Source organism: Epinephelus fuscoguttatus, linkage group LG13 (assembly GCF_011397635.1).
Source record: "Epinephelus fuscoguttatus linkage group LG13, E.fuscoguttatus.final_Chr_v1".
Taxonomy (NCBI): Eukaryota; Metazoa; Chordata; class Actinopteri; order Perciformes; family Serranidae; genus Epinephelus; species Epinephelus fuscoguttatus.
In genome coordinates, this window is record NC_064764.1 from 39,315,079 (window position 1) to 39,332,513 (window position 17,435).

A 17,435-nucleotide genomic window follows, 5' to 3' on the forward strand; every position below is an offset into this window, starting at 1 on the left:
AGCAACGTATACGTTCACATTGATCACACAACAAAAATCTACCAACATCTAGACTTAAAGCTAAAAGAGAGAATATACTTTCACTGTTTAAATTCATCTCGTCACCCTGTTGATTTACATTATTTCAGTTCGGCACACAATTTGACCAATATTTAATTAAAGTAGCTATCAAGATTGAATAAATAGGCCTACACGAAGAAAGAAAATTGTTCACTCATGATCTAATACCTTGCAATAATTTCCTCAATGTTTGATTTTATTTTTCTCTAATCATTCACTGGAGGCTTTTTTTCACATGTGGCTACCTCTGCTTTTCAAAGTAAGAAAACAAGGTCTTTACAGCAGATACAAGTAGATACTAAATATGCGTGAAATGAGGGGCCCACTTTTGAAAATGTCGTCCCCTTGTCTGTATTTTCTAACGGCTGGCCTGATTTTGTGCACAGGAATCTGTAAGTGAAAGTAAAACCAAGCTCAGATCATAAACACGCAACATGTTACGTCACTAAAGACATTAAAGACTCTAGGTCAAGGGTAAAAGACACACTTGTACCTTTGTACATAAACTGTCATAAAACAAATGACAAACAGTTTAACTCATGTTGTAATTTTTACTTAGTCATCAAACTTACATTGAAGACAAACCACAGCTTTAAGTTCTTAACACATTAATTTATGGCTGCACAAAACACATTTAAAAAAAGAGAATCAGGGGAGGCTGACAGAGCCCATCCAACTTGTGGCACCTCTCAGAGAGGCATAACAATCTTAAATCTATCAGCACTTTAACCCTCAAGATGATTGATTACTGACGCCTGGAACTGAAAAATACAACACTGGCACTGGAGGAATCCCACGGACACCACCTGCCACATGAAGGTGAATTAAATCTAACGCACTTAGCTGCACCATGCTCGGCTCAACTGTGCACAAGGTAGCGACAACAATGCATCATCTTTCTCTGTGGTACAATGACAGTTTGGTAAAAATAAATAAATACAAACATTCTCATGGCCTTTACGCTGTTTTTTTAAATTAATTTAGCGTGATATGTATCAGTATTATTTGGCCTGGAGAGCGGAGTTGTTTTTAAGAGGGTCATTCTGGTCTATCCAGGAAGTCCCATATAACATCGACAGTACTCGTCACATGTGCAGTATTAAAGTAGACAAAAGGATGTGCAGCTTATGTAGAAACACACAGCTACAAACTAATCTGAAACAGGCTGCTCGCTGCCAAAACACTTTAAAACCCTCCAGCAATGATTTATAATGTTTCCCTACAGTTTTTCCTCGACATCAGAGGAATACAGACTCTTCTCATTTGGCGGGGCCTAAGATGCCAGGCCGAGCAGGAATCCTCCGATGAAACCACTCGTGACGACGATGTTTTTCTTCACAAACTCTGTGGACTGAAGGAGACAGAAAATACGGTTCAGTATTAAAGTCACAATTGTTTACAGACTGATATTAATTCATACTTAATACTGAATCCAAATGTCAAGTTATTAAGCTTTTTCTGATTCTATAATGAAATACAATATTATCAAAAACTTGTAACGAAGTGTTGTTGCAGTTAGCTGCTTCCTTGGCTGTATCTGAGGCTGGAAACAAAGCACATATAACTAAAGTCCAGTATATGCTGTGCAATTATGGGTTGTCTCGAAAGATGAACATCATGACAGAAACATGGTGATATCTTTGGTCATGGCTCTAAAACAATCGTCCTATGTCACACAGCAAGAGATGTTCAAGGATGGCCATTGTCACGGTCACGATTGATCATAGACAGCCTGGGAAAAAAGTCTGACAGTATCAGAAATTTGGGATGACCATCTCACTGTGTGACTGCTGTTACCACCTATAGAAATGCAGCATGAAATGACGTACTTATCAGCACTAAACTCAAACAGAGAGATAGCAGCTCGCAATGGAGGCAAAACGCACTAAAAGAAATGTGTGGGATTCTAGCAAAGATGAAAACCTTGTGGAGTTGTGGCAGCAGAAGCCTTGCCTGTGTGATGTGTCCTCCAGCTCTGACCATGATCTTGTAAAGAAGGACAAAGCGTGGAAGGAAATAGCGGCTGCTGAGCAACATCGCAGTATATAGTGCCCACAACACTTTAGGTTATTGTTTAATGTGAGCCTCTATGTTGTGCTTCACAGTTGGAGAAGTAATAACCTGTGCAGCATCCTGGAGCACTCATTATGGGAAGCTATTGTGCGTCGGAGCCTGTGATTCAGTAGGCACTGTCATCGTACAGTCTGTAGACATCCCACTCCATCTTTGTAGTCACCTTCACAGCTGAATGAAGCACCCAACATCAAGGTGTAGCAAGAGTGTAACTGGTCCCAGCCTGGTTAGGTCTGCAGCTTAAGTTACCATGGTGATCTAACCAGGTTAAAAGAGAGCCATCTTTGCAGAACACAACCCTGGCTCTTGACTCAACATAACTCGCTACCCACTAATCTAGCTTTCTGATACACACCTCAGGGCTTCCCAGGTTTCTCATTTTCAAGTGTGACAGATGGATATCTTTAAAAAAAAAAAAAACATACCTTCTCGAAAAATGTGTTTAGCTCTGGGCCGGCTTTATCGGTGCCCTTCTTTAACTGCTTCTTGGCCTTGTTGACATCCTTCTCTACTCTCTTCCAGTCCACCTGGATGTAGCCGCTATTGTTAGCGATCTGGAGAAAGAGTCAGGCAGATCAAACACACATGAGAGGCAGATTCACAAAAAAAAATTTTATTTCTCATTTCTTATTACTCATATGTGTAAACGCCCAGTGATGAAAGAATACCTGCAACAGAAGAAGACCTCCTCCTACAGATGTCGCAGCCACTTTACCAACCTTCTGGAAGAGATAACCTGCACACCTGAAATTAAGTCCAGACAGAGCATGATGGTTAATCTGACAAAAAAAGTAGGGTTGGGCAATAACAAACTTTTTTAATTTTATATGATAATACTTTTTAATACATATAGACCAATAATAACAAACGTATTGTCGTTATCTTGTTTTCAGCCTTGTTATAACTTTCAAGGTGTGTCTGTTGCTGCTGTGTGGCACTTTCTTGTCACAAATTGTGCATCTTGCTGTATTTCTATCTCAAGACTGAAAAGCAGCACCACACCAAGCTACGTTTCCTTTCTACCAGTCTCCAACATGTCTGATGTGGAAGTGTGCCACTGTGAGCGGCTGCTGTGATGTCACATAGGTCTCCACAGTCACGTGACCAGGGCTGGCTAAATGTCAGGGCTGCTTTGGTACAAACATTAAGCACAGGAGTGATGCAGCCACCCATGTTTTTTATTTATACAATTATATTCTTGATATTCTTTTGAAGGAATCGATACCAGATGAGTAGCTTGTGAGTATAAAGTATCAATCCCGCAGGATGGATCTGCCCATCCCTAATAAATAATGACTTCAACTATAACTAAACATCAGGAACATTATGTATTGAACATGTACTCTTACATTACCTATACCTCATATTTGATCCCTGCACCTTATTTGCACAGTTGTACCATAATGTTATCTTAAATTTTCATATGTACACTTTTCCCACTTTGTCTTGCAACTGCTGCTCAGCAGTCTCCCTCAGGATAAACAGTTTTATCTTGCCTTAAAATGAACGCTGTAAGGTTTGCACGACAATGTACCCCAACTGCACAATTATACAATCTAAAAAGGTAGAAAGCATGGAATTTATTTTTATAACTAGCCTGTCTGAGCTTGTGAATGATTCAGATGCCACCTCATAGCTACACCTGTGTTCAATACGATACACGAGCAAGTTTAGGTGCAAAATCTGTCAAGACTGACAAGCTGAGCTCATCTGCAGGTCCAGCGAGCAGTCGAGCCTTTTAAACAGAAAAGTAGCAGTAAGAACGAACAAGAGAGAAACGAAAAGGAGGAAAAAGCAGCAAAGCTCCCTAAATTACATTCATTTGACCTTTTTTATAAACAGCTGGTGTGTGCATGTATGCTTTATAACTGGTAGGTAACATGCACTAGGGCCCGTCACAGCAGCGTGCACTGGGGCCGTGGTAACTACCTTACGCCACTGCAGTACACACTCATGCTGCAGCGGCAGAATGCCTGGCAGAACATACAGTATACTGTCAGGAGCCCTCGCCATTCAGACAGTAATAATATAGTAATAACGTCATTTGTAAAGCACTTTTCGGGCTGAACGGGATACTAATAAAACAGAAGCATATACATACGCCTACACCAACATATCCACTTACACACATATATACCTGTATGCATGCAGACATGTAATCATGGCTGCACACATACACACACTCCCACACACACAATAAGTCTATCAACTGTCAGGAAGGGCTGCTCTGTAAAAGTATGTTTTGAGATTAGATTTAAAGATGTGATCAGAGTCAGCTGGTCCGATGCTCAGAGAGAGGCTGTTCCAAAGCTGAGGAGTAGGAACTGAAAAGGCTCGACTATCCTTCGTCTTTAACCTGGACTCTGGACCAATTAGAAAACCCAGACGAGCAGACCTGAGGGGCCCGTCTGGACGGTACGGTGTGAGAAACTCAGTTATATACTCCGGTGCCAGATCATCGAGAGCCCTTTGTGTTATTTAAAACACTTTAAAAATGGATTCTGAAAGAGACTGGGAGCCAACGCAGGGAGGCCAAGATAGGTGTGATGTGTGAGGATCATTAGCTGCTGAATTTTGGAGCTGATGTTTGGCGTGATTGTTTCGGCAGGTGAACGAGGTGTTACAGTGATCAAGGCGGGACGTTATAAGAGCATGTATGATTTCCTCTGTGTTACTGAAGGACAGAAGTGACCTACATTTGGAGATATTCCTCAGCTGGTAAAAACAGGACTGGACTATATTCTCTACATGTTGCTCCAGGGTCAGAATTACTGTCCAGAGTCACACCCTGACCTGAATTTATGTTCGGAGAGAGGGGGGGGATGAATTTGTTTGTAGGAATAGAAGGGGACAACATGAGATGAAGGTGAATCAGACATTAATCCAAGGCTCCAGGTGCCATGTGTTATACACCTGATTTAGCAACTACTTCTGAGCCAGTCAAAATGTTTCTAACAGACAGTTGCAGAGTTACTGAGGAGCACCTGAAGGCAGCACAAAGCATGACGAAGGAGAATATTTACCATCCACTCACTCCTCCTATAGCTAGCTGAGTGGCCACCGAGTATTTCTCTGCTACAGGGCCCGAGTTCTTCCCAAAGAGCCGGTTCCACCATCGCTGCCGTTTGGCATATTCTGTCAGATCCACGACCTTGTCGTAAATCTCCTCTTCCAGCTCTAAATGGACAAATAAAGCACACATTAGCAACATAGTCATGATGCTATGAAGCACGTTTAAAAGCAGCACTGCCACATTAAATGAATCTATTATTATAAACTTAACATTTTAAACACTATACAGCCACAACTCAGTAATAAACAGCTCGTGTTTAAGTCCCAGGGGTTTGAAGACGACAGCTGCAGTTAGCATTAGCTCCTCTGTTAGCTCCATCCACAACTTAGTAAAGTTCTGAGGCCTGAACAAGAAGTTAGCATCACACAACTAAAGCTAAGCGACAGTTGGAAACTTCGCTGTAAACGCTGCTCTCTGGACATGTCGGGAGGGAGGACGGAGGTTTACAGATTCAGAAATGTAAGATAAAACTGTCAAGACATGTCTCATGTTTGTTTCATGCTGAGAATAGCTATAGTCCCGCTTCACACAGAGATGTAATTAGTTTATAGGCTCGCTGCTTACCCTTGTCGCGGTTCGCCATTTTGGAGTGCTGCTCTGTCCTCAGCTGCCTTCACGTCCGGCGTCATTTGCATAAATTTGACGGTCTCACTAAAAGAGACACCGAGATACAGACCATAATAATCCTCAACATAATCACTATAATAATAATAATAATAATAATAATAATAACAATGATGATGTGAACAGAGAGAATAGTCATTATGATTTATGTCTGTAAATACTGCTGTACTACTGTTCTAAGCAACTTGTTAAATTAATAACTCCATACTCGACTTGTTTATCCTGGCTGTCCTTGTTTTTATGTTTATTTTATTTAGAAAGGAACGGTGCACATTAATTAACATAATCACTTAAGTCACATAATGTGCCAGATTAATTTTGCCATACAGGCTCATTTTCATCTGCAGTCACTGACAGGTTGATGGTATATTTGTATTTAAGAAAAGACATTAGCATAACATACAAAAGCACAGAAGCACAGATAAAAGTGGATTGATAACATGTCCACAGGAGGGCATATAAGCACAGAGCAGCATATAAGCATAGACAAAAGCACATCACAAGGCACATAAGCAAAAACAATAAAACAATGTCAGGTAACACTTTGAAGGTAGCTACATAAGAGTGACATGACACTGTCATAACTATGACATGACACTGTCATGAACTTATAAACATTATGTTCATGTCATAAACGTGTATGACTGCTGTCATTAAGTGTCATTCAGTTTTTGTAATGACAATTTGACATTGTTTGTGTTGTCTTGATTATGACAACTTGACATTAATCAAAGTGACATTACCAGAAGTTGTCTTTGTCATGACAACTTGACATTAACAAGAAATACATATTTTTTGTGTTTATGACAAGTTGACATAATGATTATTATAAGACAAACACATCTTCTGGTCATGTCATCCTGGTTAATGTCAACTCATTATAAGGACATCCCAAACAAATTTAATGTCAACTTGTCATGACAAAGACAACTTCTGGTAATGTCACTTTGATTAATGTCAACTTGTAATGACAAAGACAACCCAAATAATGTCAACTTGTCATTACAAAAACCGAATGACACTTAATGACATCAGTCATAAACGTTTATGACATGTACATAATGTTTATGACAAGTTCATGACAGTGTCATGTCATAGTTGTGACTGTGTCATGTCACCCTTATGTAGAAACCTTCAAGTAAAGTGTTACCCAATGTCATAACCGTATAACCAAAAAACATTAAGAACGTACTATACAAAAGTACAACATAAAACACAACATAGACCAAAACACACAGCCACAAACAAACACACAAAAGCACAAAGCACAAAGCAAGGACAACAACACACAAGCACAATTAGCAAGACAGTGACATCACCATAAAACCAAAGCACATTAAGGAAAAAGTACTGTACAAAAGCACATAGGTCCTAACATACAGTAAGAAAACCAGGACATAACCTCTGATTCAGATCACGACAACATGTTTGATTGTCCAATAACCACCGTTTTATTGATTTGGAGAATAACTTCAGAGACGTGATGTTCCTGAGGTCTGTGTGTACAGTGTTTCAGGTGTGTCCTGTCCGACTGGAAAAGGCTGACTGTCCAAAGCTGCTCTTTCTGTGTGGTATTTAAAATCCACCCTGGAGGCAGATCTGGTAGATGGGTTCCGATTATGTTTAATGAATGAAGAATTTTATATATATAAGTAAAACATCAGTAACTTGATCATATTTTCCCAATTTAAAAAAAATCATATTTTGTTAAAATTTTGCAATGATGATATGAATTTGGCTTTTTATCCTATGTTTTTAACACTTGTTTGTACAGTTTTGTCACTGGTGTTGGTGTGTTGGTGGAGCTTTGCCTGTCTGAGTCAAGCTGGGCAGACAGTGTGAGAATATCATTGTGTTGAAGTACAACTTTGTTTATAGCTGTTAGCTCTACTTCTGTGTAAGTTCACTGACAGTAACAAAAACTGGAGTCACATTCCTTGAATGCGTGCGCACTTTCTCGGCTAATAAAACTGATTTTGATGCAGATTTATTTAAAAGATATTAAAATAAAAACAAGCAAAACTGTACATCTAGGAATACTACTAACAACTGTAATCAATTAATAATACATCTAACATCCTTCTGAGACATTACTGGACGTTATACGTCATTCTGCTTAACTCAGACCTGTTGTCCTCGTCTGTGGACACTTTTTGTGCCATATAGTGTAGTAAGACCACAATACACTAATCCATGTAAAAACAAGATGGCAGCCATCTTTGCCAAGTCAGTCTGCAGCAGATCCTGACATAAAAGTGGACAAGGTCCAAAAGCTGAACACATTTTATGATTGAAACTTGTTTATTTATGATTAATGATGTTGATGCAGTTTGATGTGACATAAAATTTGACTGATTTTAGCAACAGTAACAAGATGCTGTTAGTTAGGAAGGGCTCATTTGAAGACATCAGGACTTTATTATCATCTATTATCATCATTATCATTATACTTATCAGGTCCTACTGAAAATATAAAATGCATACCAAACAAAAGTTCAAGTGTCAGGAGGTTAAAAAATATCTAAACAAGAGCACTCGGAGAGCGCAGACCTCCGCCAAGCAGCTTGGATTTCCCGCCATTTTATTATTTTATCCACTTTGCTTCAACCGATCACCACCAAAATTTTATCATCTGTTCCCCTTATCAACCTGAAAATTTCACCAAAATCCGTTCAGAACTTTTCGAGTTATTTTGCAGACAAACAGACCAATGCCGCCGAAAACATAACCTCCTTGGCAGAGGTAATAAATGTCAAGGCTGGGGCTCAGGGAGGATGATATCTGTTAAGAGATGCAACAAAGAAAGGAGCAAGAAGAAGAATATGCATGACCTTTTCTTTTTTCCTAATTATCATCATTATTATAATTATTTCTTTTAATCTTGAATGTTGTTTGTACATTTGTAATGTCATGTTTGTTCAATTGCTGAAAAAGCAATAAAAAGTTTAATCATAACAATACTGAAATAAAACTTAGATCTAGATCGACCTGCAGAATTATTCTAAACCTATTCTAAATGGGAAAATGTTTCATAACCATGATACATTAAATAAAAAAACATAACCTCCTTGGCGGAGGTAACAACAGATGAGGAGCCTGTAGCACATTTAGGCTACAGCGTTTGTCTGTTCCAACAGATAAACTCTCCCTGACAGAAATATCTACTTTTATAAAAAAAAACATATTTGTTCAAGTGATTGTGGGTTTAGGAAAAGGAATTATGGGATGGTTGAAAAAAACTGCTATATTAAAAGCAAATTAACATTGCTTGTTTACAAAAGACTTACCTTATATTTTGTGGTCCATCTTGCTTCCTTTCCAACATGTATTTTGGTGATGTGCTGTGGATATCTGTGGTAGGTTAATATTGTTTGGAGGTGTATTTTTATATGGTTGCTGATAACTGAAACAAATCAATCATAAAACGTAATGTGGAGACATTTTCAGAGGATCAACAGCAGAGTTTGACTGTTGATTATCTTCAAATGCTCCAGTAATTAAAGTTCAGATATAGAGGTTTGTCACAGATATTAGGAAAACTGTACCAATACTGTGTTTTGAACATCTATTTTAAAGGGATAGTTCAGAGTTTTTGAAGTAGGATTGTATAGGAGTACTTATCCACAGACAGTAGATGTCAGTCAGCACGTCCCTGATCAGCAACAAAACGTCTTCAAGCCACCTAAAAAAAGTTCCACCTGGAAAAATCAATATTAGTTTAAGTGTGTGTTATATTCAGAGTATTTTCACTGCTTTACCTTAATGTCAGACAGTGATTTAGCGCTGGAAAATTAGGCTGTCTTATTGCTCTCTTCCAATCCAGACTGCACTGAGAAAGATAATGGTTTAATGTTGCTGAACACAGGAGCTGCTGGTCTACCACTGCCTCGATCAGTCATTTTGTTTGTGTTATTATGGGATTTTGATATTTAAAAGAGTTAGTTCAGATTCACCAAAGTCACACAATAACACAAACTAACTAACTGATCGTAGTAGTGGTTGACCAGCAGCTCCTGTGGTCAGTGAGCTAAAATGACTGTTGTTCTCAATGGAGTCTGGTGGCTTTGACGAGAGCATAGAGGCAGAACTGATGTCATTAATGGCTTTCCCATTGGAACAGGCTGTCTGATGGAGAGGTAAAGCAGTGAAAATACTCACAATATATTGTACACTTAAACAAATATCCTATATGTCTTTATGGTACACTATCCATAGTCCTAAATACACTCCAATACATCCAGACCTCTTCTGCTCCCATGATCACATCACCCCTGTCCCCCAGAACCTCCACTGGCTTCCTGTCTCACCAACCTGCTCCACCGCCACACTCCTTCCCACAGTCTCCGCTCCTCTGATGCCAACCACCTGACTCCACCACTCAGGACCAAGCACCAAACCTGAGGTGACAGAGCCTTCTCCATAGCCGCCCCCTCCCTCTGGAACTCTCTCCCCAAACACATTTGAGACTGCACCGACCTCTGCCAGTTCAAATCACTCAGCAACACTCATCTTTTCAAAAAGGCTTTTAATGTGTGAATGAAGTTGTGTGTATTTTATGATTGTTTTTAACAAATGTAAAGCGTCTTTGAGTACCATGAAAAGTGCTCTACAGATAAAATGTATTATTATTATTGCTTTTTTTAGGTGGCTAAAATACATTTTGTTGCTGACCCCCATTCACAGCGGTATATTGCTCATCTTCTGTGTCAGACTCCAGCCTGCTTGTCTGAACTGGGGATGCGCTGACTAAGGCTATAAGGACTATGGAGAAGGACCGCATACAACCCCACTTTAAAAATCTGAACCACCCCTTAAAGTAAATGTCACAAGTACAATGTTTTCTTCTCAGCTGTATTAAGAAATATAGCCAAGCAGTCTTCACCATCAGATGTGCCCATGTAGAAGAGACCTCCCTGAAATAAGGGTTAACCATAGTAAACCTTAGTAACTTATTTTGTTGAATACAATGCCATTAAATTCTAATTACAACAGATTAATTATGACATAATTGCATTACCTCCCATGTGTACTAATATGTAATGGTTAGTGTGCAGAACTTGTTTGATAATATGATAATGCTTATTCAGTGAGTTACAGTTTTGTCTGCAGTGGGAGGTTAAGCCAAACAAAACCTGGCTTAAACCCATAAACTGTTATGGACACAAAACCTGCAGATGAGATGACAACAAATGCACATTGGGCACTATTATGAACAAGTCTAAATGTTAGTGTGTGGTCTAGCTGATTGCTTTGCATCTATTTATGTCTTATATTTTACTTTGTTTCGTACTTAGGGACTGTTCTTAACTTATCAGAGGAGCAGTGTGGCTGGGATGTGACTTTGTTTTTTCATTTGTTTTATTTTGACCCTTAAGGCTTTTAAATGAGACACAGAATAAAGTCATTTTGATGGAATATCATTATTTTAAGCTCAGATTTAATTATGTTTTGCACATGATGTGTTCAAAAATAATAATTTATGTTTTCACAGCCTCTACAAAATAAATACAAAATACAAAGATTTAATTCTGCGTGCCCCTCCAGCATTCCTACAGTTGGAAAAGTCATGGAATATCACACTAGCATTTTCCAGTCCTGGAAGAGTCATGGAATTAGAATTAGAAAATCACTTAAAGTTTTGAAAAAGTTTGAGTTTCTTTGTGTATGATGAAATTGTGAAAATGATCCTCCATGGATAACCTATCACGTTATGTAACATAAGAAAAATTTGTTCAAGCTCGTCTCTCCCTGTCTGTATCAGTATTGTTAAAGTTTGCAATATCTACACTTCTGTCGGTCAATAACATAAAATCAGCCATTCAGTCTGTCTCTTTATTATATTCTGCTTCTTTTTGTTGCCTCTTTATTACACTGCTTTGTGTTTTTATAGTCTGCTTATTATACTACGCTTTGCTTTTGTACAGTTTACTTATTTTATGTGCTTAGATATTGCTTTGTATTTTATTTTTCTACGGATGCTTCTTGTTTGCACTGTCCCTTTGCTACTGTAATGCTGCAGATTTCCCTGCTGTGGGATAAATAAAGGATATCTTATCTTTTGTAATTCTTTATATCTTGCTGTAAGACAAATATTATTGGTAATTAATTTATTAGAATATGAGAATTAAGTATTCTACAGCTTTATACTGATAGGGAGCTACATAATTGATTATTATTAATATATGGAGAAGGGGTATAAATAAATAAGTTTGTATTTCCTCCCACTCCTTTTTGGCCATGTAAATCAAATCATTATATGTTGTTTTCAGTTTCCATGCTTCCTTTAGTAACCTGGGATTTTTTTTGTCTTACAATTTGTTTATTTGCTACTTACATGTTTGAAATAAATTGCTACTAAACTATGCCAGCTAGCTGGCATTATGTTTGAAAAGAGTTTGAATCTGATATGTTTGAAAAACGAGAGACAAGTGGGGCAAGAAAAATAAAATTCTTTATATTATGTCCATGAAAAGTCATGAAAAAATTTAGAAATTTTATCCATGAAAATGTGTGGGAACCCTGCCCCTCTTGAGAAAATAAAAATAAAAAAGCATGTCTCTTCTTAGTGCTTAAAAAAATATTTAAAATACCTCCCCCTTATTGCACCACTTCCTCCCCCCTTACAAGTAACGTACAGTCCCTTGCCTGATTGAGTGTCCTTTAATAATGATAATAATAATAATAATAATAATAATATAATTTATTTATGTGATTTGGCCTTTGGTTTGATAAAGTAAAAAAAACTCATGAATATTATATCACATATAAAAAAACTCTATCTATCTATCTATCTATCTATCTATCTATCTATCTATGTGCAACGTTGCAACAAACATCCTTGACAGCCGCCCCCCACAGACAAACATGACAGCTGTCCTGACCAATGGGCTGCTCTGAAATACAGTTACGTAATCATAATATAACGCGAGAAACCAATCGCAGGCCTCGGGGGCGGGCCTTGGAGCGCCCGTTCGATGTGTGCGTGCGCGTGTTCGTCCGCGTGTTCGCAACACATCAACTGGAGACGGCCACGTGACCGCACACGCCGGCCGCTGATTGGCCGGGGCGGACGGAGGGCGTGCCGACGGTGGCGGCGTGCGTTTGCCTATGTGACACAATTACAACAACTTTGAGCCGATGGTTGGGGAAGTTTGCGATATTACCAAGTAACACTCCCTCCTAACACCCAACGTGACATCAACTTCATGCACAAACTGGCACTGGAATACACGCTGTGTTGTGATGTACAATGAGGAGTGTGGAAGGTAACTTGAAGGGATCATTTCCTTGAGGATTTGGCAAGAATTACGCTACGCCCCATTTTAGTCCTGGATAGGCGTGCAACTCTTTCGTTGTTATTGCATTTTGCCCGGAGTTACTCGGTCCCGTCGATCGTCCCGTCTCTTTCCCATGAAATCGTGCGGAGTGTCGCTCACCGCCGCTGCCTCTGCTGCTGCCCGGAGTCTCGGCGTTGCTGGTAATGACGAGGAGAAAATGGCGTCGAGAACAGCGACTGATATCGAAGAGGACTTTCCGAAGCTAACAGCGCAAGAAAAAGAGAGCCTGGTGGGAACTGACAGGTTAGCGCATCTGCTGTGTGAACCGCCTCACCCGCTTCTTTTCTGCTATATGTACCTTTGTTCGCGCAGTTTGAACACAACAAATACCGATTAGCCCCCCCAAGTAATACGGAACCGCCTGTGTGTTGTCTGTCCTCTACTTGCAGTTCACTGTTTGGATTTCATAGGCTTCAAGAAGATGGCGCCAGAACGAAGGCCTTGCTGTTAAAGGTATGCCTCTCTCGGTTATCTCCTCTCATTAGTGCAGAACCCACCTGAAATAAGTGGTACAGACCTCCCAGCGCTGCTCCTGCTACACGGCTAGCGGCGACACACACAAGCCTCCATTTCCCCAACTTTAACCTGAACCACACTGACTGTAACGGCAGCTTTCATTTATGCACCTTTACACTAAGCAACACTTGCACTGCTGAGCTCAGACACATTAACTCCAGGACATTTAAATCAAAATTAAACGGGCCTAGAGAGTCAAACTGCAGGACTGTGTGTGTCCATGTATCCACACCCTGATAAAATCAGTTGTGTCATCGGTTGTTGAAGGAATAGGTAGCATGCTAGGTGAAAGCTTTGTATGTAAACGTGTTTGCTATAACATACATATCACTGTGAACACAATGGTCCATAAGGGGAGACAGGCATGTGTGAAGAAGACACCATAATGTTTTAACTTGGTCACATTTGCTGTGTGGTGGAGCCAAACTAAAGGGCTCCTAAGGTGAGGTGCACAAATGTAACACCTTGCTATCTTACTGTTACATGTAGCTCGCAGGTAAATGATTATAAGCTTTAATGGAAGCTAAATACACACTTCCGTAACGTTAAGTTGACAGAGCCGCTTGTATCCCACTGAACCACCGTCCCATCCTGTATAACGGCAGTTACTTTGGCTGGTGCGTCAGCTCACTCTGTTAGCATGTAGCGGCTAACTGCCCCAGCGGTTTTCTCCCCCCTCTCCTTACTCGCACACACAACCGCTACGACGCCACTTAGCTGACATTATCGAGATGGAAACAAACACACACTCGTTACCACTTTAGGGTTGCATAAAATAATGGCTGCTTGACTTGGCCCAAGATGGCGGGGATGGGAAGAAAATACCCACAAGCAAACGTTTGCTTGCTAACTAGCATTGGTGGCTAGGCTAATCAGCATTCGCATAAAACCATATCACGACGGAGGCGTTCAGTGTGTGTGTGACAAAGGTGGTTGATTATAAAGCGGAAGCCCACTTTGCTGAGTGTACAGTGCTGCACATAGCCGTGTCCACGCAGTCCGTGTGAGCACCGTTACGTCGCCTGTGTTTGATGTGTGTCTTCAACATGTGGCTCCTGGTTTCTGCTTGATTACATTGTTTTGTTAGGGTGGACTTTCAGATCAGGATCAGCCATGCGCTCCGGTATTGCCGTCCTTCATACTCTGCTGACCGTACCTGACCAGCACATGCAGGCCTGCACACACCATAAACGTATAGGATCTGATCGTGGGACCTTTCCTCGTGATAACACCAAATACATAAGGCTGTGTCACATTAAATACATGTGTATCTCTGGTGGAATAAATCAACCTAAGTTCCCTTTACATCCTCTCTCTGGACTCTACCATTTTAAAACAGGGGGGATGGGAGTGTATTAGTTCAGCCACTGTTAAAACTGATCCACTTATCATTGAGAACAATAAGAAAACATTATTTTAGTACTATCCCAATGTAGTTTGTAAAACTGTAGGATGCATGTGTAAGTGTATTGTTTGCTGAATCACACTGTCCCTGCAGGGTGCTCTGCTGGGCCTCAGCTAACCCCTGTTGCACAATTTCATAAGTAGAACGGCTTGGCACTGAGCCAGCACTTCCAAAATGTGTGTGGTAATGTGTGTGGTAATGCATGGTTTTAATATGCTGCATAATGGAAATGTAAGGAAATGCATATTTGTGAGTGTTTTTTTTTCTGTAAATGTGAGAATTGGTGCGTTTTTTTCTTACAAGGAGCTTGAGATAAGGTGGTGGGGTTGAAGTGGTGGTGATTCCTCCAGCAAAGACTCAATTTGATTCTATAAATATTATATTAAGGTACTAGTACATTTGTTTCAATAAAATAAACTAATGCAATATTAATTTTATACATGAATGTTTAGATCCCATCTTTTCAAATCAATGTAGTGGCTTTCCGGTGATAAATGATGCAAGCATGATTTATTACAACCTCAACTGAGGTCCATCTTCCTTACAAACTTATCATACTGTAGTGTAGACTGAATCACTGTGACCTCACGCTAACACACCAACAGTCACTTCCTGGGAAACATCTGGCAGTTGATTTTAGTTGCTTGAATATGTCAAATTGGCAAACTTGTTTGTTTTATTTTGTTACCATGACTGTACCATTCAGAAGTATATGGTTAAACACGGTTGTGCGACCTATGTGACGTTTCTGTTGTGCTTATTTTATGTACTATGCTGCTTTTCTGTCATCTTTAACACACCAAATCTACTGGCAGGGAAGCTAAGCAACGTTCTGTTGGTGACAGGGCTGCAGCAAAACATATTTTAGCCACCTAGAAAAATCAATATCGGTGTAAATTTACACTGTATTTGGATATTTTCTGCTTTACCACACACAAAAACCAGTCAAGGCTGGGGTAGATCAGCAACTCCAGTGTTCTGCTATGTAAAATGACTGTTTTTGTCAATGGAGTCTGGTGGCTTTGATATAGCGGCTTCAATTCCCTGTTGGAAAAGACTGTCTGACAGTAAGGTTTTTTTTTTTGGTGGCTAAAAACTAACCAAACTGAAGCAGCATTTGCTCAGTGCTGTTCAATTTTATGTACGTGACGCAAGGGTTTTCTACCCGGAAGTTGTTGTAAATAAACATGGTGATTGAGTCTATACAGAATCTTTTATTACATGCATATTTATATACATATAAATGACTGTAAATTATGTCACATCATTTATGAAGATTTAAAAAATGTTTTTTTTCTATTGCATGATGAGGGTGACGGTCATTAGGTTAGCAAATAAATTGACCAATATTCATCTATTGGACTGTCCAGTGCGGGATGCAACCTACTAGTTTTTCTGATACATGAGTCGGACAGTTTGGTATCAGAATTCATCCTTTAATGCGCTTTCTGAATAAATGTTTTAGTAATTTCTCTAGAGTGTTGTCATAATAAGTGAAGAGCCAGTTCTGCTGCGAACAGATATTGCTGTTAATGTTGGTTTGGTCAATTATGACAAAAATTATAATTTTGATTGTTTTGGTCAGTATTGATATGACAGTACTTTATGATTACTAATTGACTTTGGAAACATCATGCATTTATTGAACTGAAAAAAAGTCTAATAAATGATATACAGATACAAAGACAGCACAAGAGAAGAGGCTGGGATGTAGCACTGTCGGCAAAAGAGCCGTTGACTGCATTTACTTTGAGCAGCATGCACTGCAATGAATTACAACATAATACATTTCTGACTTTTCCCTTATGGTCTGAATAAGTCGCTAGATTTGTCACTAGTAGCTTTTAGAAATAAGGCCACTGAGATGGTCTAAAAAGTCGATTAATCCAGTGAAAAGGTCGCCAAGTTAGCAACGCTTAATACATTAGTTTTCTAAAGGTCCTGACACACCAAGACGGTCATCCATCAGTCAGTATCTGGCTGTTAGTGAGCTTCTGTCACACTAGTTTTTGCAGTGTGTCTGCACTGTTGACCCTTACTGCTCCTTGATAGCGTTTTCTCTGCCGATTCAGCATGTTGAATAGGCGTTGGAGCTCGTAATCCCTCTGTCCGGCAGTTCAGCTCAAAAAAAAAAAAAAACAGAAGTGAGCAACACAAACAAACAAACAAACAAACAGCTAATGTCATGAGCGGTGAGATCAACACAAACTTTTTAGATGATGTAAAATTATTTGTTAGTCATTGAGCTCTTTCACGGAAATGTTTCATAATTGATTGTTATTGATTGCTAACACACTGTAAATATAATCTATTCTTTCAGTATCAGGTTGTGTTTTAATGTGCTAAC

At 39.4% G+C, this 17,435-nt stretch overlaps 2 protein-coding genes across 3 annotated transcripts in view; one reads left to right on the forward strand and one right to left on the reverse strand.

The window, feature by feature from the left end:
- Nucleotides 1-597: 597 nt before the first annotated feature.
- Nucleotides 598-9,170, reverse strand: fundc1 (FUN14 domain containing 1). Its single transcript, XM_049593383.1, is given in 7 exon segments — nt 598-1,411; nt 2,559-2,687; nt 2,802-2,877; nt 5,157-5,310; nt 5,771-5,801; nt 5,803-5,857; nt 9,118-9,170. Coding segments are annotated over 7 exon segments (561 nt in total). The 5' UTR covers nt 9,156-9,170; the 3' UTR covers nt 598-1,333.
- Nucleotides 9,171-12,901: 3,731 nt separating this feature from the next.
- kdm6a (lysine (K)-specific demethylase 6A) overlaps nt 12,902-17,435 on the forward strand; it is a 65,456-nt gene continuing 60,922 nt past the window's right edge. The window contains exons 1-2 of one of the 2 annotated variants that reach the window (XM_049593346.1): nt 12,902-13,410; nt 13,557-13,620. In XM_049593346.1, the coding sequence (XP_049449303.1) occupies nt 13,241-13,410; nt 13,557-13,620 (234 nt within the window). In that variant the 5' untranslated portion in view covers nt 12,902-13,240. The remainder of the gene's footprint in view (nt 13,411-13,556; nt 13,621-17,435) is intronic. The other variant, XM_049593345.1, reaches the window with a different exon arrangement.